The sequence below is a fragment of the Pelobates fuscus genome, chromosome 8 (assembly GCF_036172605.1).
Source record: "Pelobates fuscus isolate aPelFus1 chromosome 8, aPelFus1.pri, whole genome shotgun sequence".
NCBI classification, from domain to species: Eukaryota; Metazoa; Chordata; class Amphibia; order Anura; family Pelobatidae; genus Pelobates; species Pelobates fuscus.
Genome location: NC_086324.1, coordinates 130,717,473 through 130,738,537, shown reverse-complemented (window position 1 = coordinate 130,738,537; position 21,065 = coordinate 130,717,473). Strand labels below are relative to the sequence as shown.

The window sequence follows — 21,065 nt, the reverse complement described above, 5'->3', positions numbered from 1 at the left end:
CCACTACACAACCACACACACATCATCCACTACACAACCACACACACATCATCCACTACACAACCACACACACATCATCCACTACGCAACCACACACACATCATCCACTACGCAACCACACACACATCATCCACTACGCAACCACGCACATCATCCACTACACAACCACACACATCATACACTACACAACCATACACATCATCCACTACACAACCACACACATCATCCACTACATAAACACACAAACTGCATCCACTACACAACCATACACATCATCCACTACATAAACACACAAACTGCATCCACTACACAACCATACACATAATCCACTACACAACCACACACATTATCCACCACACAACCATGCACATCATCAACTACACAACCACACACATCATCCACTACACAACCACACACATCATCCCCTACACAACCACACACATCATCCACTACATAAACACACAAACTGCATCCACTACACAACCATACACATCATCCACTACATAAACACACAAACTGCATCCACTACACAACCATACACATCATCCACTACATAAACGCACAAACTGCATCCACTACACAACCATACACATCATCCACTACATAAACACACAAACTGCATCCACTACACAACCATACACATCATCCACTACATAAACACACAAACTGCATCCACTACATAAACGCACAAACTGCATCCACTACACAACCATACACATAATCCACTACACAACCACACACATTATCCACCACACAACCATGCACATCATCAACTACACAACCACACACATCATCCACTACACAACCACACACATCATCCCCTACACAACCACACACATCATCCACTACATAAACACACAAACTGCATCCACTACACAACCATACACATCATCCACTACATAAACACACAAACTGCATCCACTACACAACCATACACATCATCCACTACATAAACACACAAACTGCATCCACTACATAAACGCACAAACTGCATCCACTACACAACCATACACATCATCCACTACACAACCACACACATCATCCACTACATAAACACACAAACTGCATCCACTACACAACCATACACATCATCCACTACATAAACACACAAACTGCATCCACTACATAAACGCACAAACTGCATCCACTACACAACCATACACATCCATACACATAATCCACTACACAACCATACACATCATCCACTACGCAACCATACACATCATCCACTACAGAACCATACACATCATCCACTGCACAAATACACACAATGCATCCACTACACAACCACACACATCATCCACCACATAAACGCACAAACTGCATCCACTACACAACCATACACATCCATACACATCCATACACATAATCCACTACACAACCATACACATCATCCACTACGCAACCATACACATCATCCACTACAGAACCATACACATCATCCACTGCACAAATACACACAATGCATCCACTACACAACCACACACATCATCCACCACATAAACACACAAACTGCATCCACTACACAACCATACAAATCATCCACCACATAAACACACACACTGCATCCACTGCACAACCACACACATCATCCACTACATAAACACACAAACTGCATCCACTACACACATCATCCACTACACACACACACACACAGCATCCACTACACAAATACACACTGCATTCACTACACACATAATCCACTACACACACACACCTCATCTACTACACAAACACACACTGCATTCACTATACACACACTACATCCACTATACACACAATACCTCCACTACACAAACACACACTCTGCATTAACTATACACACACACACTACATAAACACACACTCTGCATTCACTATTCACATACTACATCCAGTACACAAACACACACTCTGCATTTACTATGCATACACACTCTGTCCACTACACAAACATACAATCTGAATCCACTATAAACAGCGTATCCACTTTACTCACGCACTTTGTATCCACTACACACATTTTATAGCCACTATACACACATGTAACGGATCACCTGGCACCCCGACTTGGTACCTCCGTTAATGGATGCTCCTAGTGCTTCCTGAGGACGCCAAGCACTCTGGCAGACACCACAATCACCGAATCCGAGAAACCTTTTAAATTCTCCCAAGCATATGAATGCTGTAGACCATTGAATAGGAACCATATGAATAGGCTTGTACTCCTAGCAGTCAACTGGAACAGCATGCAATAAATCCTTCCCCCCAATAATGAGACGACACATCACTTTGAGGGTAAAACAGGAACTCTGGACTGGCTCATCCAGCCTGGCTTTTATTACACTAATCCACATACAGGCCACACCCAGGGGGAGGCATAAAATAACCAATCACATACATGGTTCAGCCCACACATCCCCTCCCCTCAGATAACATTAAACTCAATTATCCGGTACACTTTTTCAGCCAAGTTCTGGATGTACCCCAAAACCCGGGGGTACACCTTTAAATCCAGCATCGCTGGATAGCCCTTATTCAGGGGGACAACATATCCAAAATTCAAGTAATTCGGATGAATGGTTCGTGAGATATGGGGTTCCAAAGATTTGACCGACCGCATGGGTAAAGTATCCGAAAACAGTTCCATGCATTTTGGCCCTGCGGTCGGTCACAAACAAGGGAATGAAAACAGGCGAATTGCCTGTGTTATAGAGCCTGGAGAGGGTTTGAATGAATTCCCTTGTTTCTGGGGTTCTTTCTACCGAACGGCGGGTCATTCGGTAGTTTCCATACGAATTTCTGGAAGTATGGAGGTCTCAGCGGTGTTTGCCTAGTCAAGTGTCCGATTTTAGTTCCAGACACTCGACGGCAAAACACCGCTGTTCGGTAGTTTAAGATGGCCGCCGCCACGTGTTTGTTTCCCGAATGGCGGCCACCCAGAGGACAAAGAATACATTACACTGATTGCCAATTACCCGTTTGCAACATTGTTGCAAACTGTAATTGGAGGCACACTTATTCCTGGGTGGTCTGGTTGTTCGGTAGTTTCACTCAATATAATAAATGGAGTGATTCTACCGAACAATCAGTTGAATGCTGCATACATATCCCAGGTTAAACTTAATACACATATAATATTACAGGCAGTACACTAGAGTATGTATCACAGTCTTAAAGGGACAGTAGTCCCAAAAGTCCCAATATGTCCATAGATGCTGTTAAAAGGGCCAGTAGCAGCAATATACAGTACAATATGCCCCAAATAACCCAGGGGCCATAGTCAGCAGGTAGGAGGCTAGCAAACAGGCTTCTCCAGGGCCCAGTGGCGAGGTTGGTTTCGCCACATTTCTCCCCTTTTCCAAACAGACTAACAGGGTACCTGACCTCTTGCCGGTCAGTGCCCTTGTTAGTCCAGCAGCCCACCCACAAAACAGAAACAGCAGTACAGCCCACCCACAATAAATGGTTACTACACCTGAGTAAGAGAAAAACTTGTCCAGGTCCAGGTGCCTCACCATGGCTGTGTGGGGGACTGGTAGGCTGTTTTGGTGGGTTGCTGAGTGGGCAGAGCCCAGCGGTACTCTGCCCTGGTGCCAGCACTACCCCGGGAGTAGTCTGGTTGGAGCCTTGCTGGAGACCGACTGCCTCCCCTTTAGCTGCGCAGCTCTGCTGCTGGAGACCGACTGTCTCCCCTTGAGTTACACAGCTCTGCTGCTGGAGACAGACTGTCTCCCCTTTGGCTAAACAGCCCTGTTGTGGGGGGGCAGGACCGACCGTCCCTACCCCCTGTGCTGGAAGTGCAGAGACCACGGTCCCATCTGCACAGGTGTGGGGCTTACAGTCTCCCCCTGGTATATTAAGCTGCCGCTGGGGAGAGGTGGTAACCAGCTCCTCTCCCATTAGAACACTCTGCCCATCGATGATCCGTCGCTGGGGAGAGGTGGTAACAATCTCCTCTCCCATGCCTACTTTCAGTCTTTGTGGAGGGAGACCGACTGTCTCTCCTCCCAATTCAGTGTCCTGCTGCTGGGGAATAGAGACTGGGCTCTCTATTCCCAAACAATCATGCTGCTGCTGGGGGGTAGGACCAACTACCTCTGCCCCCTGTAACTCAGCCTTCCGCTGGGGAGGGAGGACGCTGCTCTCCTCTCCCTGCACTTCACACTGCCTTCCCGGCATATCACTCTGCTGCTGGGGGGTAGGACCAACTACCTCTGCCCCCTGTAACTCAGCCTGCCGCTGGGGAATGGAGACTGGGCTCCCAATTCCCTGCAATTCACACTGCCGCTGGGGAATGGAGACTGGGCTCCCAATTCCCAACAAATCACACTGCCGCTGGGGATGGAGGACGGCCCCTTCAGCTCCCTGTAACTTGGGCGCAGAGACCACGGTCCCATCTGCGCTGGTGAGGGGTTTTCTGTCTCCCCTTGGTGGGTTAGGTTGTCGGTGGGGAGAGGGGGTATCAGGCGCCTCTCCCTGCACTGTAGACTGCCGCTGGGGAGCAGGGCTGACCCTCTGTACTCCCTGTAGGCAGGGCGCAGAGACCACAGTCCCATCTGCGCTGGTGAGGGGCTTACTGTCTCCCCTTGGTGAGCTGTGCTGCCGCTGGGGAGAGGTAATAACAGGCTCCTCTCCCTGAACCGTAGACTGCCGCTGGGGATCTGGGCCAACTGCCCAGCATCCCTGTAGGGCCGGTAGAGAGATCTCGGTCCCATCTTCACCTGCCATCTGTGGGTCTCTCCAGGACCAGTCTATGAGGTCCCCAACTTCTGCAGCTGGTAGTGAAGCAGGGGGTACCTCAGCCACCTTTTCCCAGCTGTAGGCTAGCAGGTCTGGGTCTGCCACCCAGTTTTCCCGGTCTGCGTCCCTGCTCTGCGGCTGGCAGGAATTTAATAGTTCTACATAGTCCATCTCCAGCTCTCGTTCCATGGCAGCGAAACGGCGGAGGTCTTGTCCCAGTCCAATAGATCTCGGGCCCTGTATCATCTCACCTCGGTAATGAAAGATAGCCCAGTACCGTGACTCTGCTGGACTGCCGAAGTCGACATCCTCCACTAAGGCTTTCCACAACAGGCCAGGGCTCGTGTAGTTCTCCCCCTCTGGCTGGATGCCCTCTGCCCTCCACGTCTCTGGCTGGACAGTGCACCACCACAGTGCCCGGTATGAGGTGTCCAAGCTCAGTTCCCTTTCCACGAGGTACTCGAGTTGTCTTACCCGCTGCCCTCCAGGTTGGTCTCCCAGAAGCGGCATCCGCCAGGCCATTTGTTCCTCCAACCGGTATGCGACACCAGGAAGGCGCTGCTGCCGTTGATACTGGACTTCCTCCAGGGCATCGTACCATAATTCTATCCGGGCATTATCTCTCCATTCTAATTCACTCTCTTCCTCAGGTGTGTGTGTTGCCCAGGGGTCTACGAACCCCATTTTCCCAAATCTTTATGTAAACAGGGACGCTGTATGCACACCAGCGTCGCCCTCAATTGTAAATCCAAACGCACTGTGTCTCCGAGCTGCTTTATCTCGCACTAGGACGCCATCCCACCGCTTGCCACCAATGTAACGGATCACCTGGCACCCCGACTTGGTACCTCCGTTAATGGATGCTCCTAGTGCTTCCTGAGGACTCCAAGCACTCTGGCAGACACCACAATCACCGAATCCGACAAACCTTTTAAATTCTCCCAAGCATATGAATGCTGTAGACCATTGAATAGGAACCATATGAATAGGCTTGTACTCCTAGCAGTCAACTGGAACAGCATGCAATAAATCCTTCCCCCCAATAATGAGACGACACATCACTTTGAGGGTAAAACAGGAACTCTGGACTGGCTCATCCAGCCTGGCTTTTATTACACTAATCCACATACAGGCCACACCCAGGGGGAGGCATAAAATAACCAATCACATACATGGTTCAGCCCACACATCCCCTCCCCTCAGATAACATTAAACTCAATTATCCGGTACACTTTTTCAGCCAAGTTCTGGATGTACCCCAAAACCCGGGGGTACACCTTTAAATCCAGCATCGCTGGATAGCCCTTATTCAGGGGGACAACATATCCAAAATTCAAGTAATTCGGATGAATGGTTCGTGAGATATGGGGTTCCAAAGATTTGACCAACCGCATGGGTAAAGTATCCGAAAACAGTTCCATGCATTTTGGCCCTGCGGTCGGTCACAAACAAGGGAATGAAAACAGGCGAATTGCCTGTGTTATAGAGCCTGGAGAGGGTTTGAATGAATTCCCTTGTTTCTGGGGTTCTTTCTACCGAACGGCGGGTCATTCGGTAGTTTCCATACGAATTTCTGGAAGTATGGAGGTCTCAGCGGTGTTTGCCTAGTCAAGTGTCCGATTTTAGTTCCAGACACTCGACGGCAAAACACCGCTGTTCGGTAGTTTAAGATGGCCGCCGCCACGTGTTTGTTTCCCGAATGGCGGCCACCCAGAGGACAAAGAATACATTACACTGATTGCCAATTACCCGTTTGCAACATTGTTGCAAACTGTAATTGGAGGCACACTTATTCCTGGGTGGTCTGGTTGTTCGGTAGTTTCACTCAATATAATAAATGGAGTGATTCTACCGAACAATCAGTTGAATGCTGCATACATATCCCAGGTTAAACTTAATACACATATAATATTACAGGCAGTACACTAGAGTATGTATCACAGTCTTAAAGGGACAGTAGTCCCAAAAGTCCCAATATGTCCATAGATGCTGTTAAAAGGGCCAGTAGCAGCAATATACAGTACAATATGCCCCAAATAACCCAGGGGCCATAGTCAGCAGGTAGGAGGCTAGCAAACAGGCTTCTCCAGGGCCCAGTGGCGAGGTTGGTTTCGCCACAACACACAAACAAATTCAGTACACAGACACCTCATCCTTGTGGGTAGACTTAAGATGGGCCCTGTGGGGGCATGTGGGGGCGGGTTATGTGGGCGGACTTGGGGCGGGTCATGTGGACTGACTTGGGGGCGGGCCCCGGGGGGCCCAGACCGTAGGCTGTGTCAGGGGCCACAAAATTTCTGGTGGCAGCCCTGGCAGTGCGTGTATGTATGAGTGCAGTGCGTGTATGTATGAGTGCAGTGCGTGTATGTATGAGTGCAGTGCGTGTATGTATGAGTGCAGTGCGTGTATGTATGAGTGCAGTGCGTGTGGGTATGAGTGCAGTGCGTGTGGGTATGAGTGCAGTGCGTGTGGGTATGAGTGCAGTGCGTGTGGGTATGAGTGCAGTGCGTGTGGGTATGCATGCAGTGCGTGTATGTATGAGTGCAGTGTGTGGGTATGAATGCAGTGTGTGTGAGTGCAGTGTGTGTGTATATGAATGAAGTGTGAGTGTGTGTGATGCAGTGTTTGTGTATGTGTTGGTGGGGGTGGGCATTTTGATATATTATTTTTTTTATTAATTATTTTATTTTTTATTTTGTAATATTATTATATTTGTTTATTATTCTTATTTATTATTTAACTGAATTATAATTTTTTATTTTTTAATATTTTTTTTTCGTCCCCACTCCCTGCTTGATACATAGCAGGGAGGGGGGCTCCTTCCCTGGTGGTCCAGTGTCATTGGTAGTTCAGTGGGGATAGAGGGGGGCTGGCAGAGCTGTACTTACCTCTCCTGCAGCTCCTGTTAGCTCCCTCCTCCTCCGCGCGGTCTGTGCAGCTCCCTCTGTCAGCTCCCAGTGTAAGTCTCGCGAGAGCCGCGGCTCTCGCGAGACTCACACTGGGAGCTGACCGAGGTGCTGAACGGACGGCGCGGAGGAGGAGAGAGCTGACAGGAGCTGCAGGACAGGCAAGTTACAGCTCTGCCAGCCCCCCTCTCCCCCGGTCTGTATTATGGCAATGCAAATTGCCATAATACAGACTCTGACTCGAGTATAAGCCGAGTTGGGGTTTTTCAGCACAAAAAATGTGCTGAAAAACTCGTCTTATACTCGAGTATATACGGTACATATAAGAGGCTCCTGCAGGGTCTAGAAAGCTATTAACAGGGCAGGAGATAAGAAATTCTAAATTAAACAGTATTTTAAATACAGGAAGTGTAAACATTAGATGACTCTTTGCGGGAAGTGTTGTAAGGTTGTGTAAGTCACATGCAGGGATGTGTGACTAGGGCTGCAAAAACAGTGATTTAACTTCATTAAGCTAAAGTTGTTTTGGTGACTATATTGTCCCTTTAACATTGAGTATTTCTAAACTCAGGACAACATTTTAAAACCATATAGCACGGGTGTTTTTTGGCGGTTGTAGATGTGTAACAGATTTTAAGGCGGTCAAAGTTAGAAAAGGGGGGGTTTAATTTCATATTTTATAATTTTTTCAATAGTAAATTCTATGATATGATGAAAATAATGGTATCTTTAGAAAGACCATTTAATGGCGAGAAAAACGGTGTATATAATCTGTGTGGGTACAGTAAATAAGTAGAAAATTACAGCTAAATGTAAAAACAGTCCTGGTCCTTAACTGTAAGAAAATTGAAAAATGGTCTGGTCACTGAGGGGTTAAAGCAGACAGTCTTTTAGGCAAAATGTTTTTTTTTTTTTGTTTAAATATATTTATTATTTTTTTATGGAGGGATAATATTTGAGTAAGCTGTTGCTATTTAAAACTAAACCAAGAATGTGATCTAGCACATCCATTTGTAAAGAGAAAAACAAATTGTGTTTTGTGTTTTACAGGGCTCTGTGGCTTACGTTCCCCAACAAGCATGGATACAAAATGCATCGCTTAAAGACAATGTCCTATTTGGAAGAGAAATCAAGGAACCTCTATACAAGGAAGTGTTAGAATCCTGTGCGCTGCTGCCTGACTTGGAGATACTGCCCTCTGGGGACAGAACAGAAATTGGAGAAAAGGTCCGAATATTCTTCCTAATTTTTTAATGTAACCCACAGAGAAGCCAAGTTTAACGGGATTTTCCACAATGATGAGATCACTGGCAATTTAATTCCTTCTCTGAGATGCCATGCCAAACCTGCTGAAGTTGCATAATAAATACTGCATAAATGTGTTATGCAATATGTGTTAGCATGTGTCGGTTCCCTACGGGAAAAGCACACGAGTGATTCAATTTATGTAATCTATCATGTTTGCTTTTTAAAATATGTTTTAATTTAGAATGTTTGCAGCATTGGCATTATTTTTGCAGTGTAAACATTGTTTGATATATGTACATTTATAACACTTATTGACTCAGACTTAAAGGGATACTATAGTGCCAGGGGAAAGAAGTTGTTTTTCAAGCACTATAGCTCCCTATAGTGCCCCCTCCGTCAAGGCACCCCCACCCCACCACCCTGGTGGTGCAGGAGGGGTTAATAATTGCAGAATACATTCTTAAAATGTGTTGTGTTTTGGGGGTTTTTTTTGTTGCTTTTTTTTTTTTTTTTTTTTAATTGCCATCAATCCAGCATTGAAAGTATACAGATAACTTGCAAAATGTGATAGCACGTTTTTATAGGATTATAAATGTATGGAAATACTTTGCCTAAAAAGCTTTAATCCACTTGTCGCCTGGTATGTAAATGACCATTGGCATTCTTGGCATGCTTGTGCTATTGGGAATTAATTCTTCCTTTCTTGTGGAATAACCAGTGTTTGTTTTGTGACTAGTTCTTTTGTACAGGGAGACGCATGCGCCCATTTAGCACGAGAGTTTCCAATTTGCAGTTCTATAGTCCCTGCAAGTTTAGCCACTCTATTTTGTAAACCCTTTCACCTCTGTATTTAAACTGTTTAGATCCACCATTAATGATGTAAATCTCATTACCTTAATATGATCTAATGTAGTATTGTTTAGTATCCAGCAAGTATCTTTAGATTGTAAGCTCATATGGTCACCTACTGTACTGATTTGTCATATATACGTTTTTGTTAGAATTAAATGTTTTTTGTCTTGTTTACTATTGTACAGCACCGCAGAATATGTTGGAGCTATATAAATAATTGTATATTTGAATTTTGTTGTGTGTTCAGGGAGTTAATTTATCTGGAGGTCAGAAGCAGAGAGTCAGCCTTGCTCGTGCAGTTTATTGCAATACTGATGTCTATTTGCTTGATGACCCCTTGTCAGCTGTTGATGCTCATGTGGGAAAACACATTTTCGATCACGTCATTGGGCCAAAAGGACTCCTGAAAGATAAAGTAAGTAAAACAATGATCACAAGGTGAAACGGAGTTTGAAATAATACTATGTCATGTTTGCATAGAGGACATTGTAGTTTTGTAACTTTGTCTGTGTAAATAGACTGATTTATTTTGAAGGGAGCAGCTTCTAGGGGGATCTTGTGGGATATTGGGATATGAAATGAGACCAGCACATAGAGGAAGACCATATGGTCTAGTAGGTTGGGTGTTGTATTGAGATAAGAAGAAGAAATTCACTTAAAGGGACACTATAGTCACCTGAACAACTTCAGCTTAATGAGGTTGTTCAGGTGAGAACTATAGCTCCCTGCAGCCTTTCTCATGTAAACACTGTATTTTCTGAGAAAATCTAGTGTTTACATTGAAAGCTAGGAACACCTCCCGTTGCAGTCACTCAGAGTGAACCAGAGGGACTTCGGAGTTGATGATGGCATAATATGCCTCCATCCACTCAGATCTGCTGTGCATGAGCATCCTGTGATTCAGTGTCTCCTCCCTCTGCATGCAGACACTTAACTTTCCTCATAGAGATTCATTGATTCAATTCATCTCTATGAGGAAATGCTGATTGGCCAGGGCTGTGTTTGAATCATGCTGGCTCTGCCCCTGATCTGCCTCCTTGTCAGTCTCAGCCAATCCTATGGGGAAGCACTGTGATTGGATCAGGCTATCACATGTCAGCAGACTGCTTGTTTTTCCTGAGTCTAACAGCATGCAGATTTACAGCTTCTGGCTTGAATACAGTAAGATTTTTACTATATTTTATGGAGGCATGAGGGGCCCAGGGGGGCTAGATGGTCATGTTAACACTATAGGATCAGGAATACATGTAGTTGCACTGGTGACTAAAGTGTCCCTTTAAATTGTGTAGAGCTGCCAATGAGCTCTATTTGTATATGCTCCTGGGCAGTACAATCCCCTCCGAAGGATGTTGGATCCTTCTCTTGATCCAATGGGGATTGTTGGTCAGGTGGTTTTAAAATATAAACAGATTGGATCCTTAGACGGGTATCGTACCGCCTAGGCAATAGTAGTAGAACTCACCGGCAGCTCTACATATTGTAAGTACATTTCTTCTTTTTATCCTCAATATAACTTATATACCAACTAGTCTTCCTCTGTGTGCTTATCTCATTTCATATCTGAATATCTCCGAGGCGCTGCTCCCTTAATCTGTACACATCATTTCTCTGAACTGATAAGAGTGATTCTGATTTGGGTTGTTCTAGCTGACTTTACTACTTACATCACAAGCGCTAAAAATCCATCCATTTGTGAATATTTTTTTTTTTTATTATTGTTTTTTAAAATAAATTTGGATTCGTATTTAATTTTTACAGACGCGAATTCTTGTAACACATGGTGTGAGTTATCTGCCGCAAATGGATTCTATCATAGTAATGATTGATGGAAAAATCACAGAAGTCGGGTCCTATCAGAATCTTTTGCAACAGGATGGAGCATTTGCAGAGTTTCTTCGTACATACGCCAATGCTGAACAGAATAAGGATCAAGGTGACCATTTACAGGTTTAATTAATTCTGTAGCATACATTAGCGCTGTGCTATTGACAGCTGAACCATTATCCAGTGCCAAGACTCCCTCTTTGCTGCCCCCTGTTTTTTCTCCCGTGATGTCGTCCTGGAGGCGTCACTTCCTGGCTTCTTGCTGAATTCTATACTCTTCATAGTGAAGCATTGAGGTCGAGATACACATCCAATCCAATGCTTCTTATATGAATGTATTGAATACAATGCTTCCCAATGAGATGCATTTGATGTTGGGCGTCCTCATGGTCATCGATGTCAAATGATCAAGTGAATCTCTAGTTCCTGTCAAGAAGACCGTGACTAGAGGCTTGTTTAACCCTTCATTTAAAACATTGCCGTATCTACCAAACAGCAATATTTTAGATTGTAGATCTAAAATAACAGAACCACTGCACTCAGACCACTTCATGGTCTGGGTGCCTCTAGTTTACCTTCAAAATGTACTGATTCCAGAGAAGGCAGATGTTAAAATTTGCATTTCTTTTATAATATTATTGAGATCTAAAGATTTTGTTTCTAGGTTCTCAATTGCCAAATTGCTAAATATTCTAAGGCTTGATAACAGATGCATTAGCCTGAGTGATCATTTCATTGATGCTGTGATCAAGCGGGAATGTTTTAGGTTCCTAGAAAAGAGAGCTATGAAACATGATTTAACAGCGATCATCAAACAAGTCTCATGGCAGACCTGGTTCCCCAACAGCTGGTGGTCCACCTGTTTACCCGTTTACCCCTGTTCTAAAGCCTTTAATGAGTCCTGCTTTGATTTAAATACTTCTATCTGTTTATGAGCTACAGACTCTATTCTAACATATTTTTTGCTTATTTTTATTTTGTGCTGCCATGAATACAGACAGTACAGAGTTTGAAGAAGAGGAAGGTTTGTCTTGATGCATGGTTTTGTTATTGACTGGTTATTTTTAATGCATGTGGTCTCCAGGGTGTAAGTAAAAATGCTCATTTAGAAATGATCACATAATACGCGTGTGATGGAGAGTTCCAGGAATTCAGAGATCTTTAAGGACTGTAGGATTTATTAATAATTTAACTTTCATTAAAGCCATTTATCGTTTTTTAAAGTTTAATTAAAGAATTTATTCTCACTGATGTGGAAACAATTCTGTGACTAATACACAAAAGATTCTGCACCAGTGATAAAAAAAAAAACGCAAACAGTTGAGGAGCATAATATAGAATAGTGGGATGTTTAGATCGATTTATACCAGGCATGCGAAAAGGTAGATCCTCAGATGTTGTAGAACTACAACTCCCATGATGCTTTGCATGTTTTTAGAATGACAAAACCTCATGAAAACCTCATGAAAGCCGTAGTTTTTTAAAACCTCTGGGGGTCTACTTTTTGGGCACCCTTGGTTTATGCTTATGGTGTACTAAAAGTACAAAAAGAGCAACCAAATACAAAGGAGGACGGTTGCACAGCACAAATTAATCAGTTTAGGGTAATTTAAATGCTGGGCTGCGAATTTTTTTTATTTTTTTTCCTTTTTATTTTTTTGCGGTGTTTTATTGCTATCCAGTTGTTTCAGATGATTAGTACATGTCTTTGAAGATGTGTAAGCAGTCTTTCTAATTTTTGATTTTTATAAAAAGCATATTTTATTAAACACTCAATATGCATATTCAAATGAACTCTGATCGAAGTGCATTTAATTTTTGGTGTAACAGCTTTATTTACATAATACAAACTGAAATAAGAGACTCAAAATACCAAATTTCAACAAGCTGATGAACCAATCAATATTAATTCTATATTTGACATGAGAACAGCGTGATGTTTGGAAGTGAATGGGAGATTATTTAATGCAAGAGTTTGGCAATAAGGAGCAAGACTGGTGGCATGCCTGCATGGAACAAAGCTGTGCAGCATGATTTGTAAACGGTGTATTCAAGGTCAAAAATAAAAATCCGATATTGTTTTGATAACATACTAACCCAATCAGTATATTGCAAAATGCACTGGGGATTTATTAAAATGAATTTTGTTACATATCATTTCCTATCTTTACGTAGACTGAGAAATGCAATGCTCTAGGAAATATGACTCCTTACAGAGGTTATAATGTTTGATCAGGAGCTATAAATTCTCCTTTTCACTCCATCTTGGCTTCTATAGTTTGTAGAGTTGTTTCATCCAGGATAAAATGCGTACCCTATAAATACCTGCACTCCAGGAGATTATGGGATACGGTCAGTATATAGACCAGAATGGGATGCTTCTGATTGGAGCTCCTCATCCTGACAAAGAAGAATGTTGGCTCTCTGTTTGCACCATAGATCAACAGAGGGCAGTGGGGGCAGTGTTCTGTCTCCTACACAGTGCATTTCACCCAGGCATTAACTGTTTGTTTAGATCTGTGTAATTGGCCTGGGTGGAGAGAATGTGGAGAGAAGCAAAGTCACTTCCACTGCAACGTTTTCTTGGCATATGACTGTGTGTTTAGAGCCTGGGAAACTTAACTAGCCGCTGCATCATAACAACCTGAAGGCTTAGCAGAATAAGCAGCTTGAACATGTTTGCTAAATGTTGCATTATTTTACAACAAAGTATCAGCAAACCTGTATGTGCCATCTTGATTTTGATTTTGATGTCGACTTAATCAACAATTGGCAGAGAACCTAAGTAGGAGCACGTGTGTCAAATTTAATTTTTGTTGTTGTTGTGGTTTATTTGTGCCAACACCCGGTTTCAGTGAAGAAGTTGTTTGAAGTATATTGTGCAGCCCAATATGTCCCCTGAATCATGTGTTCTAACCCAAGTCTTCACTATGTAATGTAAATATCGCCCTGCTGTAATGAAATGATACATGCTTATTATTGAGCACTTTGTGTCAGCCTATATTTCTGTTGTGTTTTTGTTAATTGTTGTATTGTAGTAATAGTAATAATGTATGGGCACAATAAATTAATTGTAAATGAAAGGTTTCTACTCTAGAAGCACTTCAATTAATGGCAATAAATGAGACCATTTATTGGGCTGTGTCACCAAGATTTACAGAATGTTCCAATATATGCTATTAGAACAGAATTGGTGCAAATGGTTGTTGTTGTTTTATATATAAATAGAATACCGGTAAGTTAGTAGTGGATGATCACTCCCACTACTATGAACCAGACGCCGGCTCTTAAGTTGGTCCAAATATCTCTAATGGAAGGATCTTTAGGATACAAATTAGACATTTCAGTGATGTTTTACCAAATGACATTGTTCTTTGATTGAAACGGTTATTGGACAATTTGAAAAAATATATGATCAACAATGTATAACATAACTATAATGAACAATGACCCGTTTTGTCTAACATAGAGGAGAGTCAGAGCATAACTTGTTAGTAAGGCCAATGTCTGATAATTCATAGCAAGTGAGTAGAGAACCTAGCAATTACGGTGTCTGTTATACCGAATGCAAGAAGAGGAAGGCTGGAGCTTTGTCTAAAAATGAAAGCAACAGTACAGAGGATTTAGGAGAGAGCGCTGTTGGTGTGCAGGATTTGAGACAAGGTCATTCCAGTATTGGACACAGCATTATAATGGAGCTTAGCATGAGCGTGGTCATTTTACCGTAAGTATGGTTTAAGAGCCAGGAGGTCAGGACTGTGCTGAGACCAGGTGCCGGGAATCTGTTAACATTTGAGTGCACAGGGTATTTTGCTGGAACAAGAGCTTGGGCTACTAAGGCACAGCGTACACAAGAGCAGCGCATTTGATTGTGACTCAAAAATCACCCATTGATTAATTGGAGGCCTGAGTTTAAATAGACAAGAGAAGGGGTGGATGCTAGAAATGATTAACCCTTTCCTATGGACACATTAGGTCTAAACCAGCCTTTTTTTTTTTTTTATTCTTTATGTTGTGCATAGTATAACAATAGGCTTGCTCAGCCACAATAGCATTCACATGCAGTATAGTAACAGGCATAATAGACTTAACGTGGCGTATGAGTAAACAGCACATTTTTTTTTATTTTTGTTAGAGGAGGTAAAGACAGTGAGTAAACATGACATGCAAGGTAAAATTCTCTTAAATTTGAGTGTGCAGTGCAATTATAAATTATAAACACGTTTAACTCAGTAGCTTAAGATGAGGGTTCATGGTGAGTGTCATCGTTTTAGCTTCTCGATGTTGGTTTGGTTATGCTCAGTTATGCTTATCTATGCTTGAGAGAGGGACATGCGTTCTATACAGTGACATCTGGTCTAAATAATCATACATTTATCCTATATAAGATTACATGTCTTTCTGAGTATGAGTATATGAATGAGTTAGGTGACTGGAAGCATGTGTATATATATATATATATATATATATATATATATATATATATATATACTAAACAATATATCACACTGGAAAGTTTAAGATATAAACACGTTGGTAAGAAATGATAGTCTACGAGTAGTAGTATAGCAGAGGTATATCACCCTGGCTGGTCTAGAGTTCTTGGGTTTGTTTTATGCTCCAGGGGCCATTGGGTGTTTGGCACCCAGCTCCCACGGTGGATTTTGACATTAGCAACCCAACCCCTATTGACATTTCAAGCATCATAGCAACCGTGGCTTATTGTAGTGTTTATGGTGCACTGATGCTATGGGTACAACACAAGTCGTATCTCTCTCCCTCTTCTGTTTCCCATGTCAATCTTCCACATCTGTCTCTCCCCCAATTGTCGCCCTCTTTGTTTCTCCCCCTATATTTGTGCCCATTATGTTTCTTCACGCCTACACCTGTTCTCTGTCCACCCCCATTTTCTTTCTGTCTGCCATTCCAAGACTGCCGTTCTTTGTCAATCCACTCTCTCCATTCTTATCTGCTACCCCCCTCCCCCCCCAAACTTCACATAAAATCTATCCCACATTCTCTGTTTGTGCACTCCCCATTATTTAATCACAGCATTATTTTTAGTCTTTCCAACCCCGTTCTCGGTCTATTCCCCCTATTTCAGTCTGTTCACTCCCAAATTCTCCTATTTGCTGTTTACATAACCCCATTTCAGTATATTGATGCTCCCCTTTATCAATCTCCCTACGTGTCTGGTTAATCTCTCCTACCATGACTGTTGCTTTGCTGAGGACTTTTGCTCACCATACAATTTGAGTCCACAGCATGAGAAGTGAGTGGAGGGACCCTGTATGTGACCAGGCAGAGAAGCGTGAATACCCCTGCCGCGGCCTTGTTTGGCTGCACTATGCTAGTGAACACGATCACCCATGGAGAAAACTATAATCCAGAGTACTTGCTTGCCTAGGTCATTCGATTTCCTTCTTTGCAGTTCACCTATGTAAAAACTTTAGGCTTAATCACAAATTTTGAAAAATTGTCCAACTCTGCTGTAATCACAGGTATTTTAGAGGTTGGGTTTTCAATTTATTACAGTATGGGGTTTTATTAGGAAAACTGAAAATGTTTGAGCTTTTTCTAAACTCAACCAAAGAATGTCCTTTAAAATCGGGCACCAATACGAAAAATCAATTTTTGCATCTTATGATCTATTCAGCGTGCTATCCCTTATTCTTGGCTGGTTTTACTGTTCACAGAAATACCAAGTCCATCAGAAGAGAAACATCTGGAAAATGGGATTTTGATGAATGAGAAAAATGAGAAATTACTGCAGCGGTAAGTTGTGAGCGAATGCTTCATGCGCCACCTGGTGGCTGACTGTAATTATTTTGAGGCTTGATCCGTATACAAGGCCTTTCGGAACCATTCTTTGATATCTATTTGTACGCCTACATTTGTATTTATTTATTTATTATTGCTATTTATAAAGCGCACACAGATTCCGCAGCGCTGTACAATTAGTTGAGAAACGTACAATATACACATACAAATACAAGGGGTAAGAGAGCCCTGCCCGTAAGCTGATATCTAGCCATTGGAGCTCTTTTATACAAAGTGCTTGGCTAGATGGCCCGTGAGCTTACAATCTAGAGTCTGTACAATCTGTATGTCCTAGAGTACCCCATGTAGTGAATGGCAAATGTGTTTTTAACTCCATACGAACCAAAGCACTTACATAATGTCACTGCAATTCCGTCAGTGTTGATTGTATGCCCTATCACCTTAATTAAAGCACCTACACCACCAGTCACAAAATGCAGACTACCTCCATTCTTTTAGTGTAAATAATCGGATTGTCCTTTGATGTTTAAGCATAGCACAAATAAATGATTGCGCACATTGGAAGCATTATATATCTACGCATGAGCTAACAATTAAACTTCAATAAATTGTTATCCCCTACAAAGTGACACTGAGCTACAGGTGCACTTTAAGATGGAAAAGTGCAATTTTTCAGAAAATATCCTTGGTTCTATCCTGTTTACAACGGGTATGCATTCCACAAGGGATTTTACTCACACAGCTTTTGAACTGTAGTGAACTTGGCGACTATCCTAAAACCTCTTGGCAGTGTCCATACATTACACAATCCGTTACGTAGTTATTACACTATTGTTATATGATTATTTCCTTGTGAGTATCCGGTTACAGCTATTCAGTTTTTACAGGTTTTGTTTTCTTTTCTTCTTTTAGTCCCCTGAGCGTGGCCTCTGAAAGCAACAAAAATATTCATTCAAACAGTACAGCCAACATAGACAAGTCAGGAGGTCCAAAGGATGACTGGAAACTAACAGAAGCAGACAAAGCTAAAACGGGCAGCGTGAGTTGATTTGTTTAGCTAATTTCCATACACTTAAAATTACATTGAAATGAAGGCTGAGTTTGTTCCACACCTTCTTTTAATGATCTATATATAATCTCCAAGGCTCCTGCACTCCAACTTTAACAAAATAAATACCTGGTGTTCTGGTCACATAAAGTATAAATAACGAAAGAAATACCGTCACTCCAGGATTTGGTAAAAAAAAGAGGTTAATTCCTCTTTATTCTCACAGTTCCAGTCAACGTTTCAGCTCTTGAGAGAGAGCTTTAACATTCTGTCCTGATGAAAGCTCTGTACAAGAGCAGAAACGTTGACTGGAACTGTGAGAATAAAGAAGAATTAACCTCTTTTTTTTTTTTTTTTTTTACCAAATCCTGGAGTACCAGTATTTCTTTCATTATATATATATATATATATATATATATATATACACACACATACACACCCACAAACGTGATACTCGAAAAATTTGAATATCGTGCAAAAGTTAATTTATTTCAGTAATGCATAAAGGGAAACTAATATATGAGAGACGCATTACATGCAAAGCAAGATAGTTCAAGCAGTGATTTGTCATAAGTGCGTTGATTATGGCTTACAGCTCATGAAAACCCCAAATCCACAATCTCAGTAAATTAGAATATTACATGCAATCAATAAAACAAGGAGTGTACATAGAACAATATCGGACATCTGAAAAGTATAAGCATGCATATGGACTCAGTACTTGGTGTGGGCCCCTTTTGCAGCAATTACTGCCTCAATGTGGCGTGGCATGGAAGTGATCAGCCTGAGGTGTTATGGAAGAACAGGATGCTTCAATAGCGGCCTTCAGCTCTTCTGCATTGTTCCGTTTCATTTCTCTCATCTTTCTCTTGGCAATGCCCCATAGATTCTCTATGGGGTTCAGGTCAGGCGAGTTTGCTGGCCAATCAAGCACAGTAATCCCACGGTCATTGAACCAGGCTTTGGTACTTTTGGCAGTGTGGGCAGGTGCCCAGTCCTGCTGGAAAATGAAGTCCGCATGCCCATAAAGCTCGTCTGCGGAAATGAAGCATGAAGTGCTCCAAAATCTCCTGGTAGACGGCTGCGTTGACCCTGGGCTTAATAAAGCACAGTGGGCCAACACCAGCAGATGACATGGCTCCCCAAATCAACACAGACTGTGGAAACTTCACACTGGACTTCAAGCATCTTGCAGTGTGTGCCTCTCCATTCTTCCTCCAGACTCTGGGTCCTTGGTTTCCAAATGAGATGCAAAAGTTGCTCTTATCAGAAAAGAGGACTTTGGACCACTGAGCAAAAGACCAGGTCTGTTTTTCTTTAGCTCAGGTAAGACGCTTCTGACATTGCTTGTTGTTCAGGAGCAGCTTGACAAGAGGAATACATCTGAAGCCCATGTCCAGGATCCGTCTGTGTGTGGTGGCTCTTGATGCACTGACTCCAGCCTCAGTCCACTCCTTGTGAAAGTCCCCAACACTTTTGAATGGCCTTTTCCTGACAATCCTCTCCAGGCTGCGCTCATCCCTGCTGCTTGTACACCTTTTTCTTCCACACTTTTCCCTTCCACATAACTTTCTATTAATGTGCTTTGATACAGCACTTTGGGAACACCCAACTTCCTTCACAATTACCTTGTGAGGCTTTCCCTCCTTATGGAGGGTGTCAATGATGGTTTTCTGCACAACTGTCAGGTCAGCAGTCTTCCCCATGATTGTGATTCCTACTGAACCAGACTGAGAGACCATTTAAAGGCTCAGAAACTCTTTGCGGGTGTTATGGATTGCTTAGCTGATTAGAGTGGGACACTCTGAGCCTAGAATATCGCACCTTTTCACAATATTCTAATTTACTGAGATTGTGGATTTGGGGTTTTCATGAGCTGTAAGCCTTAATCATCACACTGTATAATACATACAATGGTGGATCACACGTCTTGATGCATCTAAAAAGAAACATAAAACCATATAGTGCAATATTGTCTGTAAATATATTAATATGGATTACGTAGAGATCATGTACTCACAAGCCTGGAGCCAAATAATTTCATATGGCTCCCATGAATAGCGCAGTGGGATTTTTGAATGGGATGTCCCCGTCCGTTTTCTGGATGCTCTTGTAATTCTCAAGCAGCCTAGGAATAAAGTTGAACTGTGTAAGTGGGATTTCTTCACAAAGAGCTTTATTAATCCAAGGTATACAATAAAACCAATAAAAAAAAAGACTATAGGTAAAAATAATAAAACATGGACTTTAGGGCTAAATTGGTCCAAAGTCCAGTGTGGCCAAATGGCTGATAGTGTCTATTATAGTCCAAAACGGGGACATCCCATTTAAAAGTCCCACTGCGCTATTCAGGGGAGCCATATGAAATTATTTGGCTCCAGGCTTGAGTACATGATCTCTAAGTAATCCATATTAATATATTTACAGACAATATTGCACTATATGGCTTTATGTTTCTTTTTAGATGCATCAAGACGTGTGATCCACCATTGTATGTATTATACTTTTGTATTTGTTAGAGTGGTCTAAGGGGTCCCCACTCAGGTCTATAGCATTCCTTGCTATTACACTCATTCACCTCTGCTCACTGTATACATCTTGTTTTTATCATAATCATCACACTCATGACAAATCACTGCTTGAACTATTTTGTTTGCATGTAATGCGTCTCTCATATATTAGTT

General features: G+C 42.4%; 1 protein-coding gene across 1 annotated transcript in view; it reads left to right on the top strand.

Moving 5' to 3' along the window:
- Positions 1–21,065, top strand: part of LOC134571747 (multidrug resistance-associated protein 1-like) — a 155,040-nt gene that overhangs the window by 100,842 nt on the left and 33,133 nt on the right. The window contains exons 17-21 of the mRNA XM_063430316.1: positions 8,679–8,855; positions 9,976–10,143; positions 11,487–11,661; positions 17,249–17,327; positions 18,246–18,372. Of these exons, the coding sequence (XP_063286386.1) occupies positions 8,679–8,855; positions 9,976–10,143; positions 11,487–11,661; positions 17,249–17,327; positions 18,246–18,372 (726 nt within the window). The remainder of the gene's footprint in view (positions 1–8,678; positions 8,856–9,975; positions 10,144–11,486; positions 11,662–17,248; positions 17,328–18,245; positions 18,373–21,065) is intronic.